The sequence below is a fragment of the Acomys minous genome (assembly GCF_964271855.1).
Source record: "Acomys minous genome assembly, chromosome: 20".
Lineage (NCBI taxonomy): Eukaryota > Metazoa > Chordata > Mammalia > Rodentia > Muridae > Acomys > Acomys minous.
The window spans coordinates 4,278,585-4,306,413 of NC_140502.1; the positions used below are offsets into that span (position 1 = coordinate 4,278,585).

General features: G+C 46.9%; 1 protein-coding gene across 4 annotated transcripts in view; it reads left to right on the forward strand.

The window, feature by feature from the left end:
- Positions 1–27,829, forward strand: part of TDRD12 (tudor domain containing 12) — a 69,592-nt gene that overhangs the window by 22,048 nt on the left and 19,715 nt on the right. For 2 of the 4 annotated variants that reach the window (XM_084770797.1, XM_084770794.1), the window contains exons 5-17: positions 2,774–2,829; positions 3,448–3,533; positions 6,820–7,009; positions 10,068–10,165; positions 10,742–10,818; positions 12,673–12,753; positions 18,468–18,528; positions 18,850–18,957; positions 22,220–22,405; positions 24,141–24,297; positions 24,697–24,824; positions 26,212–26,403; positions 26,576–26,704. In XM_084770797.1, the coding sequence (XP_084626923.1) occupies positions 2,774–2,829; positions 3,448–3,533; positions 6,820–7,009; positions 10,068–10,165; positions 10,742–10,818; positions 12,673–12,753; positions 18,468–18,528; positions 18,850–18,957; positions 22,220–22,405; positions 24,141–24,297; positions 24,697–24,824; positions 26,212–26,403; positions 26,576–26,704 (1,549 nt within the window). The remainder of the gene's footprint in view (positions 1–2,773; positions 2,830–3,447; positions 3,534–6,819; positions 7,010–10,067; positions 10,166–10,741; positions 10,819–12,672; positions 12,754–18,467; positions 18,529–18,849; positions 18,958–22,219; positions 22,406–24,140; positions 24,298–24,696; positions 24,825–26,211; positions 26,404–26,575; positions 26,705–27,829) is intronic. The other 2 variants (XM_084770796.1, XM_084770795.1) reach the window with 2 other exon arrangements.

Here is a 27,829-nt window from a genome sequence, read left to right on the forward strand (position 1 = left end):
TGCTCATCCCTCTTGTACGTCACCAGTTTGCTGGAGGCAGTGCATTGCTTTTAGAGTAGTGAGCTGCCCTCTAGCCAGCCCACCCCTTAGTAACCTTGGCCTTTGAAGACGGGGACAGTGGTCTGAGCTTACTGTGTTCCTCCAGGGATGGATGGACTTCAGCCTGCGGGTCACAGCACCTCAGAGAAGCTGCCTCATTCCTTGTGCCCACCGCGGGGTCCTGAGCTCAGGACTGCGGTGGCTTTCAGGGAGAGGCTTCTGCACACTCCTCACCTTGTCCAACACTAGAGTACCCCGCACCAGCAGAGGCTACCCTTCAACATGGGATACTTTTTTATTCTCATTTTAGCTAAAATAATTTTATTAATATGTGTATTGTACTTTTTTATAGGTGCTTGTTAAGTTTCCCTTCAAAAAGACTAGCAGTCTCTACCGTCTTTGCTGTATATAGAGAGAGCTTCTTGGGGGCTGGAGAGATGGCTCAGCAGTTAAGCAGCACTGTCTGTTCTCACAGAGGACCTGGGTTTGGTCCCCAGCCCTCAGCACGGGTGGTCACAGTCACCTATAACTTCCAACGCCAGGGAATCTGGTGCCCCTTCCTGACCTCCACAGGCACTGGGCACACACTAAACGGGGCACAGACATGCACAGGCAAAACGTGCATACACTTTTTTTTTTTTGAGAGAGGGTCTCTCTGTGTAGCCTTGGCTGTCCTGGACTTGCTTTGTAGACCAGGCTGGCCTCAAACTCACAGAGACCCGCCTGCCTCTGCCTCCCAAGTACTACACTTAATAATTTTTAAAGGTCTCCTTAAGGCTGAGAATATAAGTCATTCAGTAAAGTGCCTGCCTTGCAAACAAATCTGTATTTGAACCCCAGAACCCACATAAAAGGTTAGATATGGTGGTGCGTGCCAGTAGCCCTAGGGTGGAGGAGGAGGAGTGGTGACAGGATCCACAAAACGTGTTGGCCAGCCAGCCTCGGAAAACTGATGCGCTTCAGGCTTAGTCTAGTTTTGTTGTTGTTGATGGCAAATGATGGAGGAAAGACATTTGCCATTGACCTGCCTTCCACAGATACCATGGGCATATGTGTACACCCAGCACACTTACGCCATACACAAACATAAAAAGCAAGATTCTCTTCAAAGTGATGTTTTCCCACACAGTGTTGAATGTTGGTGCTGGTGTTGCTCTCTCTTCTTGTGTTCTCGTGTGTTTATTCTCTCATGCGCACACCTACAGAGACAGACACCCGTTCATGTTGTATGGATTTTCTCTTCATTTTGTTGCCTGATAGGAACTTAATATATTTTTCTTAAAATTTTCTAGGAATTTTTTTCATGTTTAGTATGACTTTTGAAATCATTGTCTTTATTTTGCTCTTTTTAGAAATCCTTCACAATTTCCTGTAAGTAGTATGTTTAATCACTCAGTGAAAAATATATATATTTGGAACCAATCTTGTCCAGGCACTGGCCATGTGTGTCGCCCCATTTGATCTTTAAAGCATTTGTTAGAGGGCAGTCAGTGGTGGCATCTTTAATGACCAAAGCCATTAGAAACACAATATTTCTCCTGGTAACTGTAGAAACATGACATGTGTGCTCCTTGGTGTGGTTAAGGGAAAGGGTTTTTTGTTTTGTTTTGTTTTTGTTTTTAAGCAAGAGAACAGCCAGAGGCATCTGGAAAAGTCCAGAGCAGAGAGAGAAAGTAGTAGATGTGGCCAGAAGAGTGGACATGGCCAGGGCTATCTACAAGGAAGGAGAGGACAGCGGGGACAGGAGATTGGGGAAACGCTGTGAGGAGCACCAGCCGAGCACGAGGAGGGAGGGCTGGGGATGGTGAGCAAGGCTACGGAAAGTGAGCTGTGGGGGGTGCAAGAGAGGAGGTGACCATGAAGGACTAGATATGTAGCAGACATGTACTTGGAATGCTGAGGCAGCCTGGAGGCCAGCGTGCCATTTGCTATGTCAGTAGGCAGCACAAGAGACCCTAGGTTCCTTCTGCCAGAGGTGGGGCCATGACTCCTTCTGTAGAGGGGAACCAGTCTTCAGAAGGTCCTAACCACCAGAAACCCTGCTGTAGGCTCGGGTTGGGCCCGTTTCTGGGTATTTGGACTGCCCTTTGACGTTTGGGGATTGAGGTTTCCTGTGGACCTAACAGTAACAAGCTTTATTTTGCTTTTGTTGTTTGTAAGCACTGCTTTGTCCTGCTTTTACAGTGCCTGCAAGTCTTCCTCTGACAGCCCTGTGAAGTGTAGAGAGCAAGCTGCTGGAGCTGAAAAGGAGCCCGAGTGCTGGAGTCTTAGAGAGAGGGCCTCCAGGCCCAAGTGCTGGAGTCTTAGAGTGAGGGCCTCCAGGGTGCCGCTGGCTTTCGCCTGGCTGACTCTGGAGCTGACTAATCGGTGGTGCCATTCTCTGGCAGCCAGCGACTGATGGTGCACACTTGGGCTCTCTCCAAGGAGCTTGTACCGTGTGTGTGTGTGTGGGGTAGATTTCTTGTAGGTACTGGGGGACAGTGGTGCCATATGCTGGCATGGGGAGTGTCATCTCAGCAGGGCCTCTGTCCTGCCTGAGGTATGAAGACACAACGGCCTTGTCAGGGACATCTGGAGCCTGTCCCCTGAAGCTGAGCTGGCACAGGCTCCCGGTTGTCTGTGTTGGATGCTTAATGTTTGGTGTCAGGAACACTGTTACCCAGCTAACAAAACGGCAGTGCTACAGTAGGCTGTGGTTGTTACTTAATGAAACTGCATCTGTTTGCTGTTCCAGACCGGCCACAAAATGGGACAGTGCAGCTATCCAGTACTTTCAGAACATTCTAAGAGGTAAGGCCAGGGTGTGTTTGCACACTGCTTTAATTGATCTCTGCGGTGGCTTACGCTTGTGTTGCCAGCTGTGGAAGGTCATAACAGTTTGGCCTCCCAGGGCTCCGTGAGATAGTGGAGTCCCTTCCATGCCAGGCATCGCACTGACGGTACCGCTGCAGTTCTGCAGGTGGGTTGGATGTCAGTAGTGCTCAGCTGAAATAGAGAACTGGCTTGTTATGTAGATGCCCCCTTCACAGGAACAGTGCCTGCCTCCCTCTCAGCTTGCTGTCGGAGTGCTGAGGGTGTACAGCGAGTGTCCCGCACCTTCAGCAGTTGATTAAAAACTCAGCTTCTTCTTTACTGAGCGAGGGATAGTCAGTGGACATTTGTTGTAGAACACTGCTAACTTAAAGCGTGTAAATGACTTTTAACTGTTTGTGTTGGCAACTGTAAAAGCCTGTTTCGTACCATCTGCCCTAACTCTTGTCAGTCAGCATTCCTGTGGCTTTGCCTGCCTGTTAGGACTGCTGAAGTGTGAGTGATGTGAAAGGCCTGGATGTTGCTGGGTGCCTAACCAGGCCATGCTTGCTTTACATCAACCTCAGCTCACTTCTTTCGCCATTTACTGCCATTTAGCAACTTCTCAAGTGGAAGCCAAACTATGTGCTGTGGAAGAAGACACTTTTGAGGTTTACCTTTATGCAACAATAAAAAATGAAAAAGTAAGTGAAAGATTTGCGGGGGGCGGTGCGGTTGTTTTCCAGTTTTAGGGTTTTCAGACAGTCTTGTATATATAGCCCAGGCTGGCTGTGAACTTTCAGTGTTCCTGAGGATGATCTTAAATTTTTGTTGTTAAAATATAAAAGATCAAACAAAAACACATAGGAATTGAACAAAACAAATAGAAGTAAAAGAGCCCAAGAGAAGGAATCAGTTGGGTGTGTTGATGCATGCTTTTAATCCTAGCACTCAGGAGGCAGAGGCAGGCAGATTGTTGCAAGTTTGAGGCCAGTCTGGTCTACTAAGAGGGGTCCAGGACAGCCAGGGCTGTTTACACAGAAAAACCGTGTCTGGAAAACAAAACAAAACAAAACAAAACAAAAAAGAGGGAGAGAGAAAGAAAGAAAAACATAAGAAACAACAACAAAAAAGAAGGCACAAAAAATATATCCATTTGTCTCTACATTCAGGAATCCCATAAAACCTTAAACTGGAAGCCCTAACATAGACCTGTGCATGCAGCCGCAGCCTCTGTCAGCTCCTGTGCGTGCTGGCCGCGTTGATTTAGAGGCCTTGTGTTTCTGTGCCCTCCATCCCTCTGGCTCTTGTGCTCTTCCTGCTGTGTGTTCCTCAGGGCTTCCTGAGCCCTGGGGGGATGGATTTGATAAGGACATTCTATTGAGGGCTGAGTGTTCAGAGGTTTCTAGTTCTTTTTGTAATGTCTGGCTGTGGGTCTCTGCATCAGATCCGCTGTAGGAGGAAGCTTCTCTGATGGTGACTGAGCAAGGCACTGGTCCGTAAGTCTAGCAGACTGCCATCAGGAGTCATTTGCAGCTATTTCTTCTAGTTAAATTAATTAAATACTTTATTTATTCCACTAGTATTTGGCTTTTCCCTAGGTCCTTGGGCTATCTACTCTTAAGTTCTTGGTCACCCAAGCACTGAACAACTTTATATTCTTAATTTTGCCTCTACTCCCAAGTGCTGGGATTATAGCTATGACACCACCATACATTACAAGATTTGTATTTTAAAAATCTATATCCTTATTTTAAACTTTGATAAAACAATAATTCATACAGTGGAAGTTATCTTAATCTTCTAAGGTTTAGCTTGGAATAGAACCTAGTAGAACTGTTCAGCTATTCCTTTCCTGTCTGTGCACATGCACAAGTGAGAGACAGACAGACAGACAGACACATGTACGTGCTAGTATTCTACCTACACATCAGCTGCAGAGGCAGTCTTATGTTGGTTATTGAAAACATTGATAAGCCAAGCAGTGGTTGCTCACACAGAGCCAGGTGGATCTCTTGAGTTCAAGGCCAGCCTGGTCTACAGAGTATGTCCAGGATAGCCAGAACTGCACAGAGAAACCCTGTCTTGAAAACAAAACAAAACAAAACAAAGAACAAAAAACATTGGCCTAACCTAACCTAACCTAGTCATTTTATTTAGACAGTGTTTATAGTTTTTTAATTTAACTAGTGTGTGTGAATGGCTTGCCTGTTCACAGATGTGTATATAGAGGCCAGAAGTCAACGCTGGCTCTTTCGCCCTACTGTTTTGCAGCCTGTTCTGATTGTTTGAGGCAGGATTTTACTATGTACTATGAACTCATTACATAGACTAGGCAGGTCTCGAACTCACAGAGTACTCAGCCTTTCTCTGAGAGCTTCCTCCAGAATGCTGGCGTTAAAGGCACTGCCACAGCAGCTGCAGTATGTCTCGCCAGTGTCTTGGAGCTTTCATTACAGTCTTTTACTTCCTTTGTTAGGTTTTCTCTTAGAGTTGGCTTTTTGTTTTTGTTTTTAACGTGAATGAGATTCCCCCTCTATTTCTTAGTGAGTTTGTGTTGAATATGTGAAAATGTTAGTGGGTTTTGTAGGTTGATTTCTGTGTGTATGGTGTGCATGTATGAATATGCAAGCACACCTGTGTGCAGGCGCATGCGTGTCAGTGCTCTTCCTCTAAATGGCTATGTGACAGTATGATACCCAGTATCTACTGTGGACTTTGAGTGTCCAGTTAGTGCTGATGTAAGTTTTCCTCTGGTTGAACATGCCCTCTTCAGGGAAATGCCTGGGAATGCAGCTCCTGGGTCAGACTGTTGACACTTGGAAACTGCCATATTGTTTGCCAAATGACAGCCCCTTTTACATCATTATCAACACTATGTGAGATTTCTGTTTCCTCTGTGTGCTCTTCCACTCTTGTGTTGCTCTCTCAGTCAGTGTTTGTAGGCATCTCACAGTAGATGAAATACACATTTGTCAAATCACCAGCGATGCTTTCTTCACATGCTTATTTGTAGTCCATGCTTTGGTAGAGTAGTCACACTTTGCCTAATTGGATTGCTTTTATTTTGAGAGTTCTTGTGTAATTTGTATGAATGTATACATGTACATATGTGTGTACATGTCCTGGTGTGCACTGATGCGTGTGGTGCGCAGAGGACAACCTTGAGTTCTTCAGGGATGCTGTTCACCCCCTTTGAGACAAGGTTTCTTTCTCAGTGGCCTGAGCTGACCAACTAGGCTAGACTGTGTGGTCAGCAGGCTCTGGGGACCACCTGCCTCCTGAGATCCGGGCTTACCAGTGGCCTCCACCATGCCTGGGAATCTTTTATTTGAGTCTTAAGGATCAAACTCAGATTCTCATGTCCACAAAGCAAGCCTCTATCATATGTTCCCAGCCCCAAGTGCTTCATTTAGCATGTATGTCTGACCAGAGACCCAATCCTAAAGTATTTTATCCTATCTTGCCATTGTGAGCAGCTCTTTGCCTCCCAGGCAGCGCTGCACGCCTGGCTTGAAGCATTAAGGTTTTGTTGGTGGTGGTTTGGCTTGGCTTTTATTTTTTCGAGTTGGTTTCTCTGTGTAGCCCGGGCTGTCCTGTAATTCATCTGTAGACCAGGCTGGCATCAAACTCACAGAGATCTGTCTGCCTCAGTCTCCTGAGTACTAAAATTAAAGATCTAGTTTTTCAGTTTCTCTTTTATTGTTAGTGGGCTCCCAACAAATCTGACCCTTGCCAGATGGTGTTCAGCTCTTTCTTCCTCCAAGGTATACCTTATATTTTAAGAAGCCCATTGCTATTTTCTCATGAGGGGGTTCATAAAGATTATTTAATTTGTTGCTAACATAGCAGGAACCAAGAGGTATTTCTGTCAAATTATTCTTCATAAAACAATATTTCAGGAATTAGGGGCTGAGTTTAGAATATTGACCTTGTGTACATTTACTATACCCGTCTGAATGGTAACTTAAAATGTTTAAAATTTTGTAGGTTTGTGTTAATGATGATCTGGTTGCAAAGAACTTTGCTTATTATGTGTCACCCATGGGGAATAAAAACTTCAATGCGTTGGAGAAGCCGAGGCCTGGTCTCAGTTCGGTGCCCTGCTCCAGTAAGCTCAGCCCATCACTTACTCTGTGGCCTATGCTTTTGCAAGGGAAAGACTTTCACCGACTGGAAAGTGAGTATTGAATGTTGCTGCTTCCTGGCAAACTAAGCTCTGTCTGAGCTCCTTCTTCCTTGGGGACAGGTGTGTGCTCTACAGCTACTTCTCAGGGGCCTGAGGCCCGGGCATCCTGGCCTTCCTATTCACACTTGCCAGGCCTTTACAGGTTCAGGTAGCATGCTCATACGCATCAAGAGCTTTTTTATTACAAGTGACGCTTAGTGTTGATACAATTTTAAATCTTCCTCTCTGCTTTCAAATTTTAGTTCCTCATCTGCCGTCCCTCGATAGGCCTCATGTAACTTACAGCGGGAGCAGGGCAGCAGGAGTAAAAAATACAGACATGCTTTCTGTGAGAAACGCAATACGTTCTTGCAGACTCACGGGCTTAGGTTTCCTGGCACAGTCTCTCCAGCATACGTGCTGTAAGGATGCTGTCGGTGCTGCAGTACTGTGTGAATCCGGCCGGCTCTGTGCATGCACTGGGGAGTGCGCCATGTGCTCATGTGCTCAGCCACAGAGCTCTGTTACCCTCAGCCGTTTTTGTCTATTTCAGAAGTAGGCTCTTGGCTGTCCTTATTGTTGGGTGTAAGTGTTCTTTATCTACTTTGGTAATAGTCCTTTCTCAGATGGATCTTTTGCAGTTAGTTTCTTCTAACCTATGGCTTCTTTTCTCATCCTTTAGTGTTTGATTTGATTTGTCATTGCTTTTAAAGAAAAATTTGCATCTGTGTTCATAAGAAATACTGGCCCTTCATGATTCTCTTGAAATGCTAATTTCTGGTTCAGGCATCAGGAGAGTGAGGTGTAGGAGAAGCTAGGAAGTGTTGTGTTGTGGGGGAGCTTGGGTTGGACCACTTCTTCCTATGTGTCCTGTAGACTTCATCAGTTCAATTCCCCAAGACCTTCGTATCCCTGTTGCCTACTTTTGTTTTGTTTGGGAGCTTTGGGAAAGTGTATCTTTAAAGGAATGTATTTCATGTAGATCTGTGGTTCTCAGCCTGTGGGCCCTTTGGTAATGGAATGGCCCTTTCCTGGGGGTCATACATCAGGGATCTTGCAGGTCAGATAGTTACATTACAACTTATAGCAGAAGAAAAAAAATCAGTTATGAAGTAGCAACAAAATGATTTCTGGGGGTCACCACCACATGAGGAACTGTGTTACAGCGTCGCAGCTGTAGGAAGGTTGAGGACCACTGCCCTGGATGGTCAAATGTGAGCGTAAAGCTGTCCATCCCACTGTCTTCACACTTCCTGATTTGCTCATCAGCACACGTGGGGCATCCTTTATTAGCCTCTCGGTGTCTGTGGTCAGCAGTCATGTCCCCTCTCTCACTTCCTCCTTTCTCCGCCTCTCTCCTAATCTCCCTTCTTCCACCTCTGAGTCAGAGCCTTAGCAATTTTTAAAAAAATACTTATTTGTTGATTGATTGATTGATTATGTACATAGTGCTCTGCCTGCATGTACACCTGCAGGCCAGAAGAGGGCACCAAATCTCATTATAGATGGTTGTGAACCACCATGTGGTTGCTGGGAATTGAACTCAGGACTTTTGGGAAGACAGACTATGCTCTTAACCTCTGAGCCATCTCTCCAGCCTGAGCCTCAGCAATTTTGTTGCTCTTTGAATTCTGTGTTCTCAGAATCTATATACTGCAGTCCTTGCCCCCAGTATGGCTGAGTCTGTACACACAGTTCATGAGGAGATTCAGCTCGGTGGTGCCATAAGGATAGCCAGGCTCTGACAGATGGAGAGCCCTCAGAAGGGGAAGAGGCCCAGAGCCGACTTTCTCCCCAGCACCCATGCACTTGTGAGAAGATGGTTATCCGTACACCAGGAAGACAGCACTCCAGGGACCACATTGGACAATGCTTTGATCTTGGATTTTCAGCCTCCAGAACTATAAAAAAATTAATTAATTTCTCTTGTTTAAGCAAATCACTCAGACTGATACAAGTATTTTGCAGTTGTTTCATAGTTCTTTTGTTTGTTTGTTTGTTTAAGTAGTTTTTTCTTCTATTTGCTTTTCCACTTTGGAATTTCCTATCCTGGTTTGTGGGATAGGGATCCTGTATCTGTCTGTCTGTCTCTGACTCTGTCTCTCTCCCTCTCCCTTGCCCTCTCCCTCTCTCTCTCTGTCTCTGTCTCTCTCTCAACAAGGTATCTCTGTGTAGATTTGGCTGTGCTGGAACTCACTCTGTAGTACAGGCTGGCTTCTACTCTGCTTCTGAGTGCTGGGATTAAAGGCGTGTGCAACTGCACCCAGCTAGATCCTCTCTCTTGGTGAGAGTCAGTTACATTGTGTGAGAATTAAATTTATAGGAAGAAATAAAGGGCAGAGGTTTAGGTAGCCTTGGCAGCTGGAGCAGCTTCGATAACCTGAAAGGTGGTATCTGGGCCTGGCCCCGTGTGTTACAGGCTTCAAGCCGGGGCCTCTATAGCTGAGGATAGGAAAGAGGGAAGGGGTTGTGTTAGGGCCGAATGGGAAGTTAGCTACCTTCCCAAGAGAGCTGTGTTTGAAACTGACAGACCTTGATCTGTTTTCTGCTGCAGCTGGCTGGCTGCTTTGCTTCTGCAATCTCCAGGAGTCAGGGGCAGGGCTTTAATTTAGCAATTCCCAAATAGCTGTCTTCTTGGAAATTTGATCTCAGTTTAAGACCTGGGCTTTGGGTGGGGGGGTGTATGTCCTAAACACTGTAGGAGGAAAGTGTGTGTTGGAGATACAGTTGTGGCCTCTTTTGGACAGCACAGTCTGCCAAGTTGGGAAAATTGTTTTATTCTTAGTAAGTTGGTATATTAATTTCTACAACCTTTTAAAAAAGCAATTGAAGCAAGATTTTTGCATAATATATTCATATTCATTATGGGTGTCAGGCTTGCCTTTACCTGATGAACCATTTTGTCAGTCCCAAAGCAAGATTTTTAACTTTAATCCCTACAAGTTTAATATAAAACCCACTTGATGATAATCCATGTGTTGAGAGTTTATATCAGCGCTTGTTTTTATTTTTGTCCTATTTAATATAAATACTTTCCAAGGTAGTTTTTATTACTATTTTTATTTTGCAGATAAAGCTGTAAACTATAAGGATTCCTTGGGAAACTCTCCAAAAACCATGTTTGAGAAGAAACAGCAGAGCCTCCCTTTAAAGCACATGGATGAGGTTGTATGTTTAAATGCCCCGTGAATGGAAAGCTCACGTGACATTGTCTCTCATTATCAACACACCGTGTGCGCCAATGTGGTTTCATCCATGAACAATGTAGTTTGTTTGTGTGTCTGTTTTGATGGCTGTGAAAGGCACTCTTATGCTCACTAAACATAGATAGATGTGTTACTGTCTGGATTTGGGGGGCATTCTGATAATTAATTTCAATTCTGATGTGCCTAACAGTTCTTTTGACAAAGACAAGTGGAAGTAATTGTAGTTGTTTTAAATACTCATGTGAAATGCCAATTGCCTGCTGCTTGGCATTTTCATCTAATGATTATAGCGATGGCACAGCCAAATGATTGCTGATGGAATAATGCCCATTTTATTTATTTGGGCTCCAAAAAATATAAATCTTAAAAGTGTACATGGCCTTCTCCTCTCCTTCCCCCACCCATCCTTCCCCTTTCCTCCCCATCCTTACCTCCTTTCCCCTTCCCTACCCCCACCCTCCCCCCTTCTTCCCCCCTTCCTCCCCCTCCTTCTCCCATTTTCCCCCCTTCCTCCCCCTCCTTTCTTCCATTCTTACAGTGTATTGAATCTTCAGTGTACTGGCCAGCAAAAAGAGGCATAACCATATATGCTGATCCAGATATTCCAGCAGCAAGGTATGATTTGAAAATTTAGCTTAGCAGACTATAGAGTCTTGGGACTGTGCGATATAGTTTTACATAGCTGTTCCTTCGTATTAGCAAGGCAAGGGTGGCTTAGTTCCAGACTGCTGAGAGTGCCAACCTCGTGTGCTCAAATCCAGATAACAACGTGTGATGGTATTCACATATAGCCTATGAACATTCTCATGCATATTTTAATCACCTCCAAGTGACTTCTAATAACTAATGCAATGTAAATACTATATAAGTAGTTGTTATACTGTATTGTTTAGGGAGTAATGTCAAGGAAGGAAATCCACATGTTTAATGCAGGCAGTCTATTTTTGCCAAATAGTTGCAGTCTGTGGTTGGTTGAGGCCACAAAATACAGAGGGGTACATGTCAGTAATTATGTAAAGGTTGATCATAGGCTAGTATCCCATTAACCCCCCCAACACACACCCTGAAAAAGGTGGTCTGAGAAATACACTACTTTAAAGGAAAAAAAATCTTACATAACAACTGCTTAGCTGGCCACACAGTGGGCTGAAAACTGGTAATGGGATAGAGGAAGGGAAAAGATGGAGAAATCTCCAGAACTCTGTTGGTTTCCAGGTTGTTACTTATCCCTTGATTGCTTTGGTTCCCTTATCAGTTTGTAATGTAAAACTAAACCTGTCTCAGCAGCAGAGAGGCCCTGTGGCCAGGCCAGACAGGTTTCCGTGCTTAGTGCTTAGCCCCTGTCCTTACAGAAATGCAGCTAGGTGCTGCTCCCTTGCTGCTGCTTCCTAAATTTCTTCCCAGGAAAGAGTTACCTTTGTTTCCAGCCCAGTCCCAGCCTTGCCTTGAATTAGTCAGTGGCAACTGTTCTGCTTTCCGGTTTTCCTCTAAGGATGGTGAAGGAATATAAACAGAGACTGCTTTGTCAGTTGAAGATTAGCTGCCTTAAACAGGATAAAACACTGTAAAACAGAGTGCTCTGCCAGGTTTAAATGAAACAAGATTTGAATTCTCAGTAGCAGGCAGATGCTAGCCAAGCTCCATTGCAGGTAGGGCAACTATCACAACTCTGAGGAGCCCAGAGAGCTCTGGGATGCGTGGCAGAGCAGGTCTGTGGGGCAGGGTCTGTCCCCAGCAGGTCCCGGGGCCTTAATGCCAGGAACCTCTGAAGCTTGAGGTCTGGAAGCAGTGGGTCTTGGGAGCTGGAAGGCGCTTCAGGGAAGAATGTGATGTGATGAGTGCTGGAGCCGAGCAGGAGGGAGTCGGAGGCCTGGGGGCGGGCTGAGTGCTCTCAGGGCTGAAGCTCGCTCACATTGTCCCTGCCAGGTCTTGAAGACACACTCTGATAATCCAGCAGTTGGATATTGGGCTCTGTCTTCCGGCTTCTTACTCCTAAGGGAACCCAGGAGCCCCTGGGGCTAGCCCTGGGCTCTTCTCTTCCTCTATAAGCTCCTATAGCAGCCCTGCTAGGCCTGGTGGGGGGAGGGGAAGCACTTGGCTCCCACTCAGGCCTGTCTGCCTTTGCAGGTGGGGGAAGCAGGAAGGCCTCTGTGTTCCCTCCCAGCACTACAGCAGTCATGGCGGCTGCCTGCTGCTTTCCACCAGGGATCTCATAGTGCTGGGGGTTGTTTGTTTGTTTGTTTGTTTGCTTCTGTTTTCACTTCCTTAGCAGCTACTCCTGACAGGCTTCCAGTGGTCAGAGCAGCTTCATGGGGTGGGTAGGCAGGGCACATGGACAGGGACAGGATGCTGACCTAACAGTTTCTTCTGCGGTCCCCTCAGCAGCAGGGACTTAGCGTCAAGGGTCTAGTGGACAGCCTGCAGCAGTGCCGACGTGTGAATAGTCTTTTCACGTGTTTTGGTTTCTAGTGGGTTTAGCCAAAAGCCAAGTGAGAAGCCAGCGCGGCTGACTGAGAAGAAAGACTGCGATGAGAAGAACGGCTGTGTAAAGTAAGCTTCCTCCCCTGACTGGAATTGTCTATTGAAATAACCACATAAATGATACACACGAAGAATTCATCTCTATTGTTGTTGACATCAAACCTCCATTCCCACAAAGCAGTAACTGTGCAGGAAGTGTCCTGTAGGGTTTCTTTTCTTTTCTTTTTTAAAAAAATTTATTAATTTATTCTTGTTACATCTCAGTGGTTATCCCATCCCTTGTATCCTCCCATTCTTCCCTCCCTCCCGTTTTCCCCTTACTCCCTTCCCCTATGACTGTGACTGAGGGGGACCTCCTCCCCCTGTATGTGCTCATAGGGTATCAAGTCTCTCTTGGTAGCCTGCTGTCCTTCCTCTGAGTGGTGTCCTGTAGGTTTCAGGCTCTGTCAGGATGGGTGAGGTTATGTCCTGGCTCTGTGTACGGGTTGTTCTTGTCCTGGTTCATTCAGAGGCGCACAGTTCTAAATGGTAGTGGGTACAGTTTCCTGCATCTTATGGCCGTTGATTTGGGTGGGCGATGCTGGCGTTCCTTCCCGGCTTCTGGTGTTGAGTGCCAGCAGAGGAGCTTTATTTTATGCCTGTCTAGTTCACAGAACCGTTCCCCTTCCCATGTTCTGATATTCTCAAACTAGACTCTACAGCTGAAACCGCTCCATCCGAGTGCCTGGCTGCTGTGTAGCTGGCAGGCTGACAGTACCAACAAACAGTCTGTGTTCTTCGTCACTGCTAGCCTGCGGAGCCACCCCATGCCCTGTATGGCCTCTATAGCACAGCCCCTCAGTGTCAGGAGTCCAGTGCGTTGAAGGCTGGGGTGGGCGTACTGCAGGCTGGTGGTCAATGCTTCTAGTGCTGGCACCCTCTCCCCGAGAAACTCCCCTGCCTAGTGCTTGATGGATTTTGCTATTTTAAGTGTCTTAGTCAGGGTCTCTATTGCTACGATGAAACGCCATGACCAGAAAGCAAGTTGGGGAGGAAAGGGTTTACGTGGCTTACAACTTCCACATGACACTGTTCATAGCCGAAGGAAGTCAGGACAGGAACTCAAGCAGGACAGGATCCTGGAGGCAGGAGCTGATGCACAGGCCATGGAGGGAGCTGCTGACTGGCTTGCTCCCCGTGGCTTGCTCAGCCTGCTTTCTTAGAGAATCCAGGACCTCCAGTGCATGGCTGGCAGCACTGAGGATGGGCTGGGCCCTCCCCACCAATCACTGATTGAGAAAGTGCCTCACAGCTGGGTCTCATGGAGGCAAGTGCTCGACTGAGGCTCTCTGATGACACTAACTGTGTTAGGTTGACAGAAAACCAGCCAGTACAATAAATGCCTATTCCCTTTCATGTTTCTAACATAAAGCCTGTCTCACTGTCTCGCCAAGTCCTCTTTGCTTAGAGTCCTTACTGATGGAAGGTACAGCAGTTATTTGTCATCTGCACAGGCGCTGTCAGGAGGATCTCTGTGAGTTCGAGGCCAGCCTGGTCTACACAAGTGAGTCCAGGACAGCCAGGGGTACACAGAGAAACCCTGTCTTGAAAAACAAACACAAAACAAACAAACAAAAAACCTCATCTTGAGCAAGGTGTATTAAGAAAGTTAGTAGCTCCCTGAGCACTATGAGGATGCACGGCAGGTGGGAGGCCAGGGGTGAAGGTACCAGCCACCAGGCCTAACCACGAGTTCAGTCCGTGCATCCCACATTGTGGAAGGACGGAACCAACTGCCTCCAGTTGTTCTTTGACTTCCATACTTGCACACATGCACAACATGTGGAGGGCTTGTTTTTGTTTTTTTCGAGACAGAGTTTTTCTATGTAGCTCTGGCTATCCTGGAACTTACTCTGTAGACCAGGCAGTCCTGGAACTCATAGAGATCCCCCTGCCTCTGTCTCTTCCTCCCAAGTGCTGTTAAAGGCATGCAGCACCACCTTACATGTGTATTTTTAAAAGCTTTAGGGCTGGTGAGATGTTTGAGTGAGCAAAGTTTCTTGCTGCCAAGCCTGAATTGGATGCCCAGGACCCCATGATAGAAAGATAGAACCAGGGCTGGAGAGATGGCTCTGGAGTTAAGAGCACTGTCTGCTTTCCCAGAGGTCCTGAGTCCAATTCCCAGCAACCACATGGTGGCTCACAGCCATCTAAACTGAGATCTGGTGCCCGCTTCTGGTACCAACTTCTACCAGTTGTCTTCTAAACTGTACGTGTGTATATGTGTACACATACATGCACATAAGTAAATGATTTTAAAAGATTTTTAAAAATTTAAACACAACACAATGGGTCGGGGAAATAACTGAGCAGTAAAGCAATTATCATGCAAGCAAAAGGGTAGAAATTTGGATTTTTAGAACCTATGTAAATGCTGGGTGATCATGGTGCTCTCCTTTAATTTCACTCTTAAAAGATAGAAACAGAATTCTGGAACAGTCTGACTTGGTGGCTGTCTGTATTGGTGAGCTCTGGGTTTGAGTGAGAGACCCTGCCTCAAAGAGCAATTGAGGAAGATCTCTGATACCAGCCTCGGCTTCCTCACAGATGGGAACACACATACACACATGCATGCATACATACCACACATAAACATGAAGAATAAATAAACAGCAGATAACCCTAAACTACAAGGGCGTATAGAACACAAAGGGAGAGGTGTTTGCATAGAGAAAAGTTATGTGCCCTTTACACCACGTTGGAGTGTGATTTCAGGATAGGGGCATTGCTCAGGGATCCTACCTGCTAATGGGCCAGTGGCAAAGCCGTTCATCCAGGCTTAGCATACAACTTCATGGTCACCAGATCATGGCCAGTCTCATACACTCCCAGAGTTCGTCTGAGCTGCATTACCCCACAACCCTGCCCCCCCCCCCACGAGGGTTAAGTCACAAGGTCTCCCATAGAATAAGAACAGGCACTGAGGGAAAAAGAGTCAGCGAGTGATAGACCCACGACGAAAGACTTGAACTGGCCCTGAAGCACTGTGGTAGAGCCAAGGGCTCTCGTTACCTACCAGGCAGCCGTGTACCTGGAAAGAGCGAGCACAGTCAACGGAGGGAGCTTCGTGGAAGCCATCCATGGAGAGCTAGCGAACCAAGAACACTTAGCCCGAGCTGACAGCTCTGTGTCAGAGAGGAAAGGCACAAGTCTCTGGCAGAGCTTTGAACTATGTGTGCTCAAGACGTGCCATCAGGCAGTGACAACCCTGAAAGCAAGAATTGCTGACTTCCATCGACCTTGCAAATGAGGAAGAGCAGGGCAACAGACACTTGCAGAAGAGACTGACTGTGAGGACACGAAGTCTTGTGTGGAAGCCATAGAGCAACCAAGAGACCGCAGACAGTGCCCCGAGCTGCCTGCTACATCAGGCTCGTGGGGCCCGAGCAGGGTGCCAGGTGTCCAGTGACTGTATCCAGAAGGACCAGCCTTCATCAAGGTCACCAGGGGAGTGCAGCGGCAGCGCAGCAGTCCTTCGTGCCTGCCTCCAGCTTCCTGCCTTGCCTTCCCTCGGTGGACTGTGACCTGGGACATGTAAGCCAAATAAACCCTCGCTCTCCAAGTTGCTTTTGCTTAGTGTTTCATCACAGTGGCCGAAACCCAAGTTGCCAGCCTCTGTCGGCAGAGAAGGAGCAGCTGAGGGAGCTGCAGTGTCTGAAGGCTGCGGAGCCATAGCCTTGGTTTCCGGCTAGAGCAGTGAAGGCAGACTGAGAGGTGATTCCTGCCTTGTTGTTGAGGACATGCTCCTGCCAGCCTTCCCTGCTGAGCCTGTGGCTTCTTTTCCTGTTGGTCAGGCTGAGGGCACAGTCGAGCCTTTGAGTACCTCAGCTTCTTAGACACATAGCCTGATCACCTTCCACAGTCTGGATTGCACACCTCCCTTATCTTTGCAACGCAGGACCCTTGAGTAATGAAAAGTACATGGGTTCTAGGTCCACATGGCAGTGTTGTACGCCAGTCACTGTTCTGGGGAGGCATGAACAAATGACTACTTACCTCATCAAAGAAGCCAATAACAGACAAAAGTACAGATACCACCAAAATCCAACTTTACAAACTAGTGAGTTGATTGTGGTCTCTTAAAGGAGCAGTAATGAGTCAAGATAGCCACATCACAAAAAGCCCACCCCAGCATTGCTGACAGTTCACAGAACCTGGAAGCCTGGAATGTGCTGCAAACCATGCAGGCCACTCAGCAGGCTGTGTGTCCTTTCTAGATAGCTCAGCTGGCCTCGGCTTCTTCCAGCAGCTTTGCTGGTTTGAGAGCATCCTCAGGAACCCTTACGACTTAGGTATGCTGGGGGAAGGGAACCTAGTGTATCTGGTGAGCTTAGGGGACTCCTGAAGCCTTTGAGTTGTTTACTTTCTGAATTCACTGAGTGTCCCTGAAACATGGGGTTTTATCTTCCCAGAGAGTGACTGTGGTTTCATCTGCCTGTAAGTATTGTTTCCTGGAGCTTCCTTCCTGTTGTTTCAACTCCTCTGTAGTCTGTGTTTTAGCCAGCCTTCCTCCAAGATAAAGGTTTTAGTCTATGAGGAGCAGCAACACAACAAACATCTCTTGAGGGATTTTAGTGTTGCATTAGGCTCCCACTCTGTTCTTCTGAGGACCTCTGGAAATGCCAGGAAGCTTCTGCTGGGCCTAAAGCGCGGCTGTAGCCTCTTGCCAACTTCATCAGCCAACCTTGGATACATGGGAGATGAGATTCCACTCCATGTGGTTGGTAGTGGCTCCCTATAGTGCTTTTCCAAGACAGCATGTGTGTACTGTGAAGACTACCATCTCAAGGCGCAGAGCTCAGTGGGTCAGGGGCATCCGTACAGCTGTCACCAGCCAGCTAATGTCTTGGTTTTGTCCCTTCTTCCTGTATCACAGTCACGATCCATTTCTGCATCCTCTGGCATGCACAAATCGGTTGCCTGGGTTTTTCCTATTTGGGATATTGTTTAGAGAGACTCATGCTGTGGTTCTTTGTAAGTAAGTGGTTTCCTTCACATGCCAGGATGTTTCAGAATTTTCTCTACTGCCGCATGGATGAATCTGAGCAGCATCCCATTGCAAATGCAGCACATTTTATTTACACACTCATCGGCTGAAAGATAGTAGGGTCTTATAGCTTTTGCATTTAAAAACAAAAATCTAAGCCAGGCAGTGGGGACCCACACCTTTAATCCCAGCATTCAGGAAGCAGAGGCAGGAGGATCTCTCTGAGTTCAAGGCCAACTGGTCTACAGAGAGAGGACAGCCAGGACTATACAGAGCAACCTAGTCCAAATAAAACATAAAAGTCTGTGGAAAGGAAGATTATGACCACCACAATTCTCCTTGAGTTCCCACCTCAGAAAGTGGTGTGGCTTCTCTGAAGTTCTCACCAATCTTTGCCCATATTGAGGAGCGAGTGGGTCTGGGTGTAAAGAAGAACACTTTCAAATGACTTCTTTTCTGCATTAGCAGAGGACAAGTCTTCATCTGGTATTTTCTGACTATAAAATAAATCTAATGATTAGACCAGTGGTCTGACTTTAGCTGGACCCATTTTTCGACACTGTGCAGGACACTGGTGACAGGTGTGGTAGCCCAGAGGCCAGCCCAGGTTTTAAATGGGAAACAGGAAATGAGTGTGCCCTCCATGGTTCTCCATTCATAGTGAGGCCAGCAGGACAGAGCACAGTGTTCCCCAGATGTGCTCGGGGGTGGACAGCCGTTGTATCTCCCACAAATTGACCTTTTAACTGCTTTACAGGTTACTGCAGTTTCTAAATCCTGATCCTTTGAGAGCTGATGAGATCTCTGATCTGCACCAGGTATTATAAACCCTGAAAACAGAAGGTCAAATAAGAGAAACTAGTGTTACTAAGCCTCCTTTCTCTCTTCAGGCTCGAGGCTCCCTTGGGTAGGGCTTTTCCCACGTCACGGCTCTAGTAGAATTTAGAGAGCCACTGCTGTAGTGGCTGCATTCTGTTTGGGGAACAAGTGATCCTTAATTTGGGTGGCTTATGTGTTTTGCAGGAAGCATGTGCTCTAGGTTTTTACATGATGGTCTTGTGTCTTCCTCTTGGTAAAGCCCTCAGCACTCGGTTGTCCGCGGGGCGTGGCTGTGGTTGTCTAATGTCCGTGTTGGTTAGTTGCAGAAGGTGAAGCTGGGCACACCGCAGCCTGGCGTGGTGCTCCGCAACAGGATCGAGCCCTGCTTGACCATGGACAAAGCGCCCCTGTCGGCCGGCCTGCAGAAGGTGAGCGTGTTCTTAAGGCCTGCCTACATACATGCCCGCCTTCCCAACCCAGAAGGGTCACTTTGGTTTGCTTTGTCTGGTCTGCGAGCAGTGGGGGTGGAGCCCAGGCTTTCATGCATTCTAGGCACGCGTGTATCACGCAACCGCACATACCCCAGTCCCATAGGAGGATTTTAAATAAACAGTTCTACGGCTGTGTTGCATAGCTCTTGCTTCTGAAATCCTCTTCAAATCTTTGTTATTTATTTCTCATGTATCCGTAAGTCCCAGGGGAGTCACTCTTTTGTAGAGAAGCCCATTGAGCGGCTGTCAGTTTTTTTCTGATGTAAGTTTTCTTTTTTATCTTTTTTTCTCTTGTTTGGTTTTGATTTTGGTTTCTTAAGACAGAATTTCTCTGTGTAACAGAGTCCTGGTTATCCTGGACTCACTCTGTAGACCAGGCTGGCCCTGAACTCCAGAGATCTCCCTGCCTCTGCCTCCTGAGTGCTGGGATTAAACACTTTTTTGTTTGTTTTGTCTTGTTTTTCCAAAGTCTGTTTTTTGATTGTGCCCTACCAGTTTGTATTGTGCTAAGAGGGGAACGACTAGGGTCACATTATGAAGAGCATTTATGATAATATTTAAAGCTTCCAGTCAAAACGCCTTTCTGCAGTGTCGGATTCCATGGTGACAAGATGCGCCTCTCACCCTCTGAGCTGTTTGTGGGGTGTCCGTGTCTCTTCAGTGCGAACAAACTGGTGGTCATAGATGTTTTGGAGATGATCTTTCCCGTAAACCAGGAGAAGGTGAACCAGCTTTGGTTCAGGGAGAAGAGACTACTAGGAAGCACGCATGGCGGGGTGCAGTGCTGTGGCCCTGCAGTCCGAGGATCCCGGGAGCCTGAGGCATGAGGGTTCCGTGAGCTCAGAAGTCTGGAGTCAGCATAATGAGACTTGAGCTCTTAAAAAAGAAAACTACCCCAGAGACACAAGAAGACACTGCATCGTTCAGCAGTAACAAGGCTTTTGTTTGTGTTTCTGCTTTTGGAGTGTGAGCATTTCCTTTCAGCTGAACACAGGAGCTCACCGTAATTGACCATGGTGACAAGCAGAAAAGGAGAGGAGGAACAGTGGCTGGCGGGCTGCGTGGGCGCTGAGGCTGGCGGGCTGCGTGGGCGCTGAGGCTGGCGGGCTGCGTGGGCGCTGAGGCTTACTGTGTTACATGCTCTCCGGCCTCTAGGGAGCATGCAGCTCGTCCTTTGCCACATTTACGCAAATCTACAAGAAGGGTGATGCAGACATGAAGAGAAAGGGGTCCTGTTTGCAAAGGAACGCCCCGTGAGTACACTACCACAGCAGCCCACTCCACATGCTGTTAGTGGTGTTGTAAACACGCACGGTTCATGTAAGGAGAGCCAATATGTGTCTTGAACATACTAAGCATTCTGGAAAGCCGACTGCTTCCTGAAACAGGCTATGCCTGCTCCAGAAACAGAGGAGTAGTTTGTGAGAGCCAATAAAAGACCCGAGCTGCCGGATCTGTTTCCTGTGGATTCATGGCATAATGTACAAGAAGAAAAGGACCCAGGTTTGAAATGGGGGACAGATGTAACTCACACCTGTAATCTCAGTACTTGGGAGATAGAGACAGGAAGATCAATTTTATGGAGCCTGAGTTACATGAAACCTTATCAACACACACAAGGTTGAAGGAAGGAAACATTCAGAAAATAGAAATATCAAAAGCACTTTTTTCATCTTTTCTTTCTGTTTTCTTTTGGTTTGATTTTTCAATACAAGAGTGTCTCTGTGTAGCCCTGGTTGTCCTGTACTTGCTTTGTAGACCAGGCTGACCTTGAACTCACAGAGATCCACCTGCCTCTGCCTCCCGAGTGCTGGGATTACAGGTGTGTGCCACTGTGCACAGCACAAAAACATTTTTATAAACAGTGTTTGAGGTGTCAAATGCAAGTGAACTGAAAGAATAATGATGAAAGCAGAATAAAGTTTAGGGTTTAACTTAAGGTCCAAAATACTGGGTTGCTAGATCTAAGGAAAAGGACGAGAGGTTCTCTTAGGAGGGACAGTGAGCATGTTGTGGACCTGAGCAAGGTGCATCCCCTGTTGACAGGCAACCCCTGACCAGTACAAACGAACAAACAGTCTTCCGGTTAAGCACGTGGCTGTGACGCAGCTGAACCCAGCTACTGAGGTCATGAAAGCCACTGTAGAAGAAGTGATCCCCTCACAGGTCAGATTTCAGAAGGACCTCAGGCGTGGACCTTGGACTTGAGCCTTCAGTCATTCTAGGCCTCCAAGCAGGCCTGCGCTCGTGTTCTCAGTGAGCTGTGTGGGTGGAAAGGTGTTTCCAGGTTTGTAAACTCTCAAGAAGATGGACTTCTCTACCCTGTGTCTAGAAACTACTAAGGTCTCTTCACAAGAGCATCAAGAATGCAGACCGCGTGAGCTGCAGGCAGAGGACAAGCTGCCACACTCCCTGTGAGCTCAGCTGGAAGGACGCCTTCGGGGATAGTGCAGAGCTATTTGTGCTTGCAGACGTCTGATAAAACATTCAGGTTTGGTGACAGGTGAAAAGAACAATATGCCAATAAAACCGTGTTTTTAAAGATGCAAGGTAATCAAGGCGGCACGTATCTGTAATCCCAGCATCTGGGAAGCTGTGGCAACAGGATCCGGAGTTTGGGGCTGGAGAGATGGCTCTACAGATCAGAGCACTTGCTGCTCTTGCAGAAGGCCCAGTTGGGGTCTCAGCACCCATGTGGTGGCTCAGAACTGTCCCTCCAACTCTACTGGATCCAGTGCTGCCTTCTGGGCTCCTCGAGCACTGCATGAACGCAGTACCCGGACCACACATGGAGCCAGCGCGCCCATGCCCATAAAGAGAGAGTTTGAGGGCAGCCCGGCCTGTATGGCAAGACCGTCTCCGAGATAAAAAGAGGAGTTCTGCAGATGAGGCATGTGGGCTGCAGGTTGTCTAGGCACTAGCCAGAGCCGTGTTCGTGTTGCAGGGTGCTTTAGTAATCTGGTTAGGGCTGGCCGCTCTGCACATGAGCACATCCTTTCATGGCTCCAGAGAACCAGTGGGCTTTAAAAGGGCTTGATGCTTGGGGAAGACCAGAACTGAAAGGAGGTCTTGGGAGACCATCACGGTAAGCCATGTGCGCAGGCATCCTGGTGCGAGAGTGAGGTGAAGGGAGCTGTGAGGTGGAGTTTTCTCTTTGTCACTTACGTCTCTCTCTCTTCCCCCACCATTTTCTCTGTAGGCGCTTCAAAGAAACAAGTTCCCTGGACCCAGCCACACTGCATCTTACTCTTGGCCTCCTATTGCACGAGGCTGTGATGTGGTAGTCATTTCTCATTGTGGAAATGACCCTTTGTTGTACCTGCCACCGCTGCTTACGATTTTGCAGATGGGGGGCTGCTACAAGTCATTACCAAGTAGAAATGGAGTAAGTTGCAGATGGTTTTGAAATGGATTAAATGTTTATTTTCAAGTGACACAACTTTTCTTTCTCTCTCTCTCTCTCTCTCTCTCTCTCTCTCTCTCTCTTATTTTTTTAATTTTTTTTTTTTTTTGTAAAGCTGAGGTTATATTACTCAATTTCCCCAAAACTGCTAGGCTAGAAGTTAGACTATCAGCCTGGCTTGACTTGGGACACTGAGGCAGTAAGATCACAAGTTTGAGGCCAGCCTGGGCTACATGCTGGATTTGAAGTCAGCCTCAGATACACGTTAGGACCATGTTTGAACAAGACAAACCCTGGACTATTAGTAGGCTTTACTTTTTAGGGGTCACTAAGTGCACAGGTGATTCTTACTGTGATGCCCATCTGTGGCCTCTCGCTGGGCAGGAGAGCCATGGCCTTTAGAGATGAATATAAAGTTTGTAAAATGATGTTACCTTAATTTATGTAATTGCCACTCCAGCTGGATGAGGTGGTCAGGCTGTGTCTTTCTACCATCTCACATGAAAACACTGGCTGCGTGGAAAGCTGTTGGCTTAACTGACCAGTGGTGAGTGTGATTAGAAGTTCACTTTCAAGCCTGGCACGGTGGCACACACCTGTAATCCCAGCACTCAGGAGGCAGAGGCAGATGGATCTCTGTGAGTTTGAGGCCAGCCTGGTCTACAAAGTGAGTCCAGTGCAGCCAGGGCTACACAGAGAGACCCTGTCTCAAAAACAGACCAAAAAAGGAAAAATTCAGTTTCTCTTGTCTCTTCGCACATTTTCTTGTTTCATAGCACCCCATGCTGTTCAGTAATGCTTCCCCATGGACAAGAAAAGATGAGGGAAATGAGACATGAGGACAAACTGGTCTAGAGAGCAGTTACAAAACTGCCATCCCAAACATGATGCAAAAGACGCAGTACAGAAGGTCCCCCCAGCACCATGAAGCAAGCGTGGCAGGAAAGCATGCTCAGAGCTCACGGTTGCTTTCCTGAGCCTACCATGCAGCGTGCTGATACATCTCTGAGGTTTGCACTGTTACGTGCTGACTTCAGTGGGTGCATTTACACCCTGAATTAAGTTAAGCAGCTGAGCTCAGCTGCTGATGGAAGTGCCATTTTGTGCAGAGACAGAGCTTTGTCTGGGGCAGAGTGTGACATTCAGCCCTTACTTCAGTGTCCCCCTGCTTCCTCTGTGTCCCCATGGGTGGCCTGCTTTCAGGCCTGGGGCGGAGTTGGCACCTGCATGGACCCTCCTAGAGGAAGGAGGAGACCAGGTTCGCATCAGTAGGACACATATATTTGCCATGAAGTGTTAGCAGGCAGGCCACTTCTGGGGAGTCTGTGGGCTGGTGGAAAGCCGAGTTCAGAAGGCATTCGTTCATCCTGGTGCTCAGGAGCAGGAACTGGAGGCAGACTTCTGGGTTCTTGTTTCTTGCTGATGTATTAGCTATGCAACCCTGAGGAGCGACTTCCCCCTCTGTGCCTCAGCCACTCATCCTGTGAGATGAAGACAAGCTGGCCTGCCCTGTAAGTGCGTCAAGGCTTAAATGACCTGGGGAGAGCTTTAGTTCAGTGTTCCAAACCCACGCTAGTGAAACACCCACCCTCCTCATCTGTGTGCTGAAGATAGCTAAAGACCTACTCTATGCCAGGAAATGGTGTGGATGTCTCGCATACGTTGTGTTTCATTCCTAACAACTGTCCAAAATGATTTGACTCTGTTTGTCTTGCAGCCGCTTGCAGTCATCGTGTGTCCTGGGTGGAAAAAGGCCCAGTTTATTTTTGAGTTATTGGGAGACTATAGCATGTCCTCCAGGCCTCTTCATCCTGTGTTACTAACAATTGGACTTCACAAAGATGAAGCCAAAAATATGAAGCTTCCAAGGGGGTGTAAGCATCCTTTCCAAGCTGTTCGGTTTTCTTTGCGGCAGACAGTGAGCTTGCCTCAGCAGCCCGGGACCTCAGTTGCCGGCCACCGGCTCTGACTTGGCTTCCTAGTTACCAGTGGGTGCCAATGATGAAGGCTCAGCCCTGACGTATGTCTCTGAGGACATTGCATGGTCCCATTCAGTTGTCACTGTCAGATGCTGAGCAGAGGGCTGAGGAAATCTGCCTGTGGCAGCTGGGGGTGTGGTCAGATACTGCAGGCTCCGACTGGGTGGACAGCGGACCGCCTGGCTCAGCCCCTAGGGAAATGGCCGCTGAGGAGGAAGTGGAGTGATGGTGAAGGAGACCCTGGAGGGCCCTGCTGGAAACCTAAAAGCAGTTTATTGTTTCTTCTAAACGTAGGTGATGTGATTGTCACAACTCCACACAGCCTCGTGAGACTGCTCACGTACCGGAGCTTGCTGTTCCTTCGACTCTGCCACCTGGTTCTGGATGAAGTGCAAGTGCTGTTCTTTGAAGCTAACGAGCAGGTGGGCATGGACACACTGGCTATCCCTTGCTAACGTTAAAGAGCTTGTATGTTTCCAAAATACGTCAGCACTTCACTGCTTCAAGTAATCACAGAGAGTATCCAGTTGGCAAATCAGTTAGGTAATCTTTAATTAAAAGAGAAAATGTTTAGCTGAAATTTCCTTCCTAACTGTAAACTTCTCTTTGAAGAACAGAAATTCCCAAGGAGATTTGTTAAATATTTCATGATTGTTTATCTAATTATAGAAGGAACATTTCAAAAAGAAAATTAAGAAATAGAGGACAGCTGGGCGTGGTGACGCACGCCTCTAATCCCAGCACTCGGGAGGCAGAGGCAGGTGGATCTCTGTGAGTTCGAGGCCAGCCTGGTCTGCAAAGCAAGTGCAGGACAGCCAAGGCTACACAGAGAAACCCTGTCTCTAAAAACCAAAAGGGAAAAGAAAGAAAAGAAAGAAAGAAAGAAAGAAAGGAGCACATGAAAAAAATCCACTATCCCTGGTCTCTTATACTCAGAGACAGTCAATCTATTCTGAGGTATTTCCTTCCTTTTAAATGACTGTTTGCTGAAACATACACTTAATAGCAAGAGCTATTTAGTACCGATTTAAAACTTAACTTTACAGTTACTAATGCTATACTATTCTGCACGTGATTGTTACTGCTTGTAAGCATAATAACTTATTTAAACCTGTGCTCGTTCACACTAGAGAAATGCCCTCCTGCTGAGCCACATCACCAGAGTTTTTGTGACGCATTTGTTAGAAGCAGTGTGACAAGCTGACCAAGAGCGATGTTTGGGGGCGATGGTGGCCCCCAGGTGCAGTTCAGGCTTTGTTTCTTAGTGACTGTGTGGGCTTCTTTGAAGTCTCAGTGTGTTTTGCCAACCTGGTTTCTTAGATGAACAGCTTTGTACTGATGCTTCTCTGAGGGCAGTGGCAGTCGGTTGCTGCTGTCAGCATGCCCTCCACCATGCGTGCTGTTTGCGCCATGAGGAAACCGGGCCCCAGCTTAGGTGTTCCATGCCAACTTGTAAAATTCCTATTTCCTTGGCTAGTTTGGTTGAAAACCAATGCAAATTGATCTTTGTTTTTTTTCTTCTGTGTGTTGGTTGTTGTTAGTTGATGGTCGTCTTTCTGTCATTGAGTTTTGCAGTCTTTAATATAAGCGTGCGAATCCCTTGTTATAGCATTATACAGCAAGACGCTGCTTGTGCTTTAATTCTGTCCTGCTGAACGTTAGTGTTTATTGACCAAGCATTTTCTTCTTTTAAAAACCTTTGTTTTTCCCTTTTTATCTTTGGAAAGGCTTTGACTACACTAAACACATCAGATGGACAGTCTTTAAATCTCTATTTTGAAACAAAGGTTAAATTTACTAATTTTTCAGATGTTTGCCATATTAGATAACTTTAAAAAGAATGTTGAAGTGGAAGAGCGGGAGTCAGCCCCACAGCAGATTGTGGCAGTGGGCGCTCACTGGGACAGGCACATAGGCCACCTGGTCAGAGAGTTCATGAAGGACCCCTACATCGTCATCACCGCCCTGGAGGAGGCTGCGCTCTATGGCAACGTCCAGCAGGTGACGGGGAGGGGCTGTGAGCACATGCTGCCTGTTAGACTGCTGTCGGCGTGCCTGAGACCCAGACTGCTCTCCTGTGCCTTCTTCCCTGTTACAATTATCCTCTTTCTGGAGAAGCGCAGCTGGAATGCTTTGGCGCCTCACAGCCACCTGTCTGTGTGTCTGTCGGCAGGTGGTGCATCTGTGCCTCGAGTGTGAGAAAACCTCTACTCTTCTCCAGGTTCTTGACTTTGTTCCAGGTCAGGCCCAGAAGACGTTGATCTTCACCTGCTCTGTGGCTGAGACAGAAGTTGTGTGTAAGGTGAGCCTGTGCTGGTGCCAGGACAGTCCCTCCACCGTGGGAGCCACAGCTGGGTCTGTGGTCAGAAATGGACGGGAGGGGTGGGGAGATGCCGTCTCACGGTGTACCACCAGGCTCTGAGAGCAGGGACCCGGCATGGAGGAGGAGCAGTGAGTGCTGTGTGCCTGTGTCATACCAACATGTGTACTCTTAAGAAAACCAAGAAGATGTGAATCATTTCATGTAGAGTCTACAATGTAGACTAAAGAGCCAAAGGAATCGTCTTAAGATTCATTCTACTAATCTTAATTCTAGAAGCATTCATGCTAAAATGTAGGAAGAAAGCCAAGTACAAGATTAAGAACTAGCACCATGTTTATAAGCCTAAAAGGCCTTATTGACAGTAGCACACATAATTGATGTAGACACACACATATTTGCATACATTCATGTGCATGCTATTTAAAGATTTATGTATTATTATGTATACAGCGCTCTGCCTGCATGTACACCTGCAGGCCAGAAGAGGGCTCCAGACCTCATTATAGATGGTTGTGAGCCACCATGTGGTTGCTGGGAATTGAACTCAGGACCTTTGGGAGAACAGACGGTGCTCTTAACCTCTGAGCCATCTCTCCAGCCCATGTGCATGCTATTTAAAAGAAAGGGAAATAGCTTTGCAAATAGTGTCTCCTTTTTATTATTATTTTTCTTTTTTATATATACATTTTTATTATTATTATATATAGAATAAACTACATACAGCAAGAAGACCCACAACACAATAGGGATTATATGAATGTTGCATTCATAGTGTTTTGGTTATTTGTATATGACAACGTTGAAGAAAACATCTTTCCTGTCTTTGTGAGTCTAAAACTCTGAATGTAAATCATTATCTATCATATCTCATCTCTGTCAACTTAAAAACATCTATCTGGACCTAAAAACATCTTCACCCCTAACCAGCTAAGCTTAATTGTAAAACTAAACTATCTGATCTTCAACCCCATCAGAGACTGGAGAAGGAATAAAACTTAATTACCTGAGTGAACCGGAAGTGCAGGTTAGCAGCTTCCAAAAGAGAAGCTGACAGAGACAGTTGCTGCCTGGACAGTCAGTGTTCAGGCCAGTAGTGTTTCACTT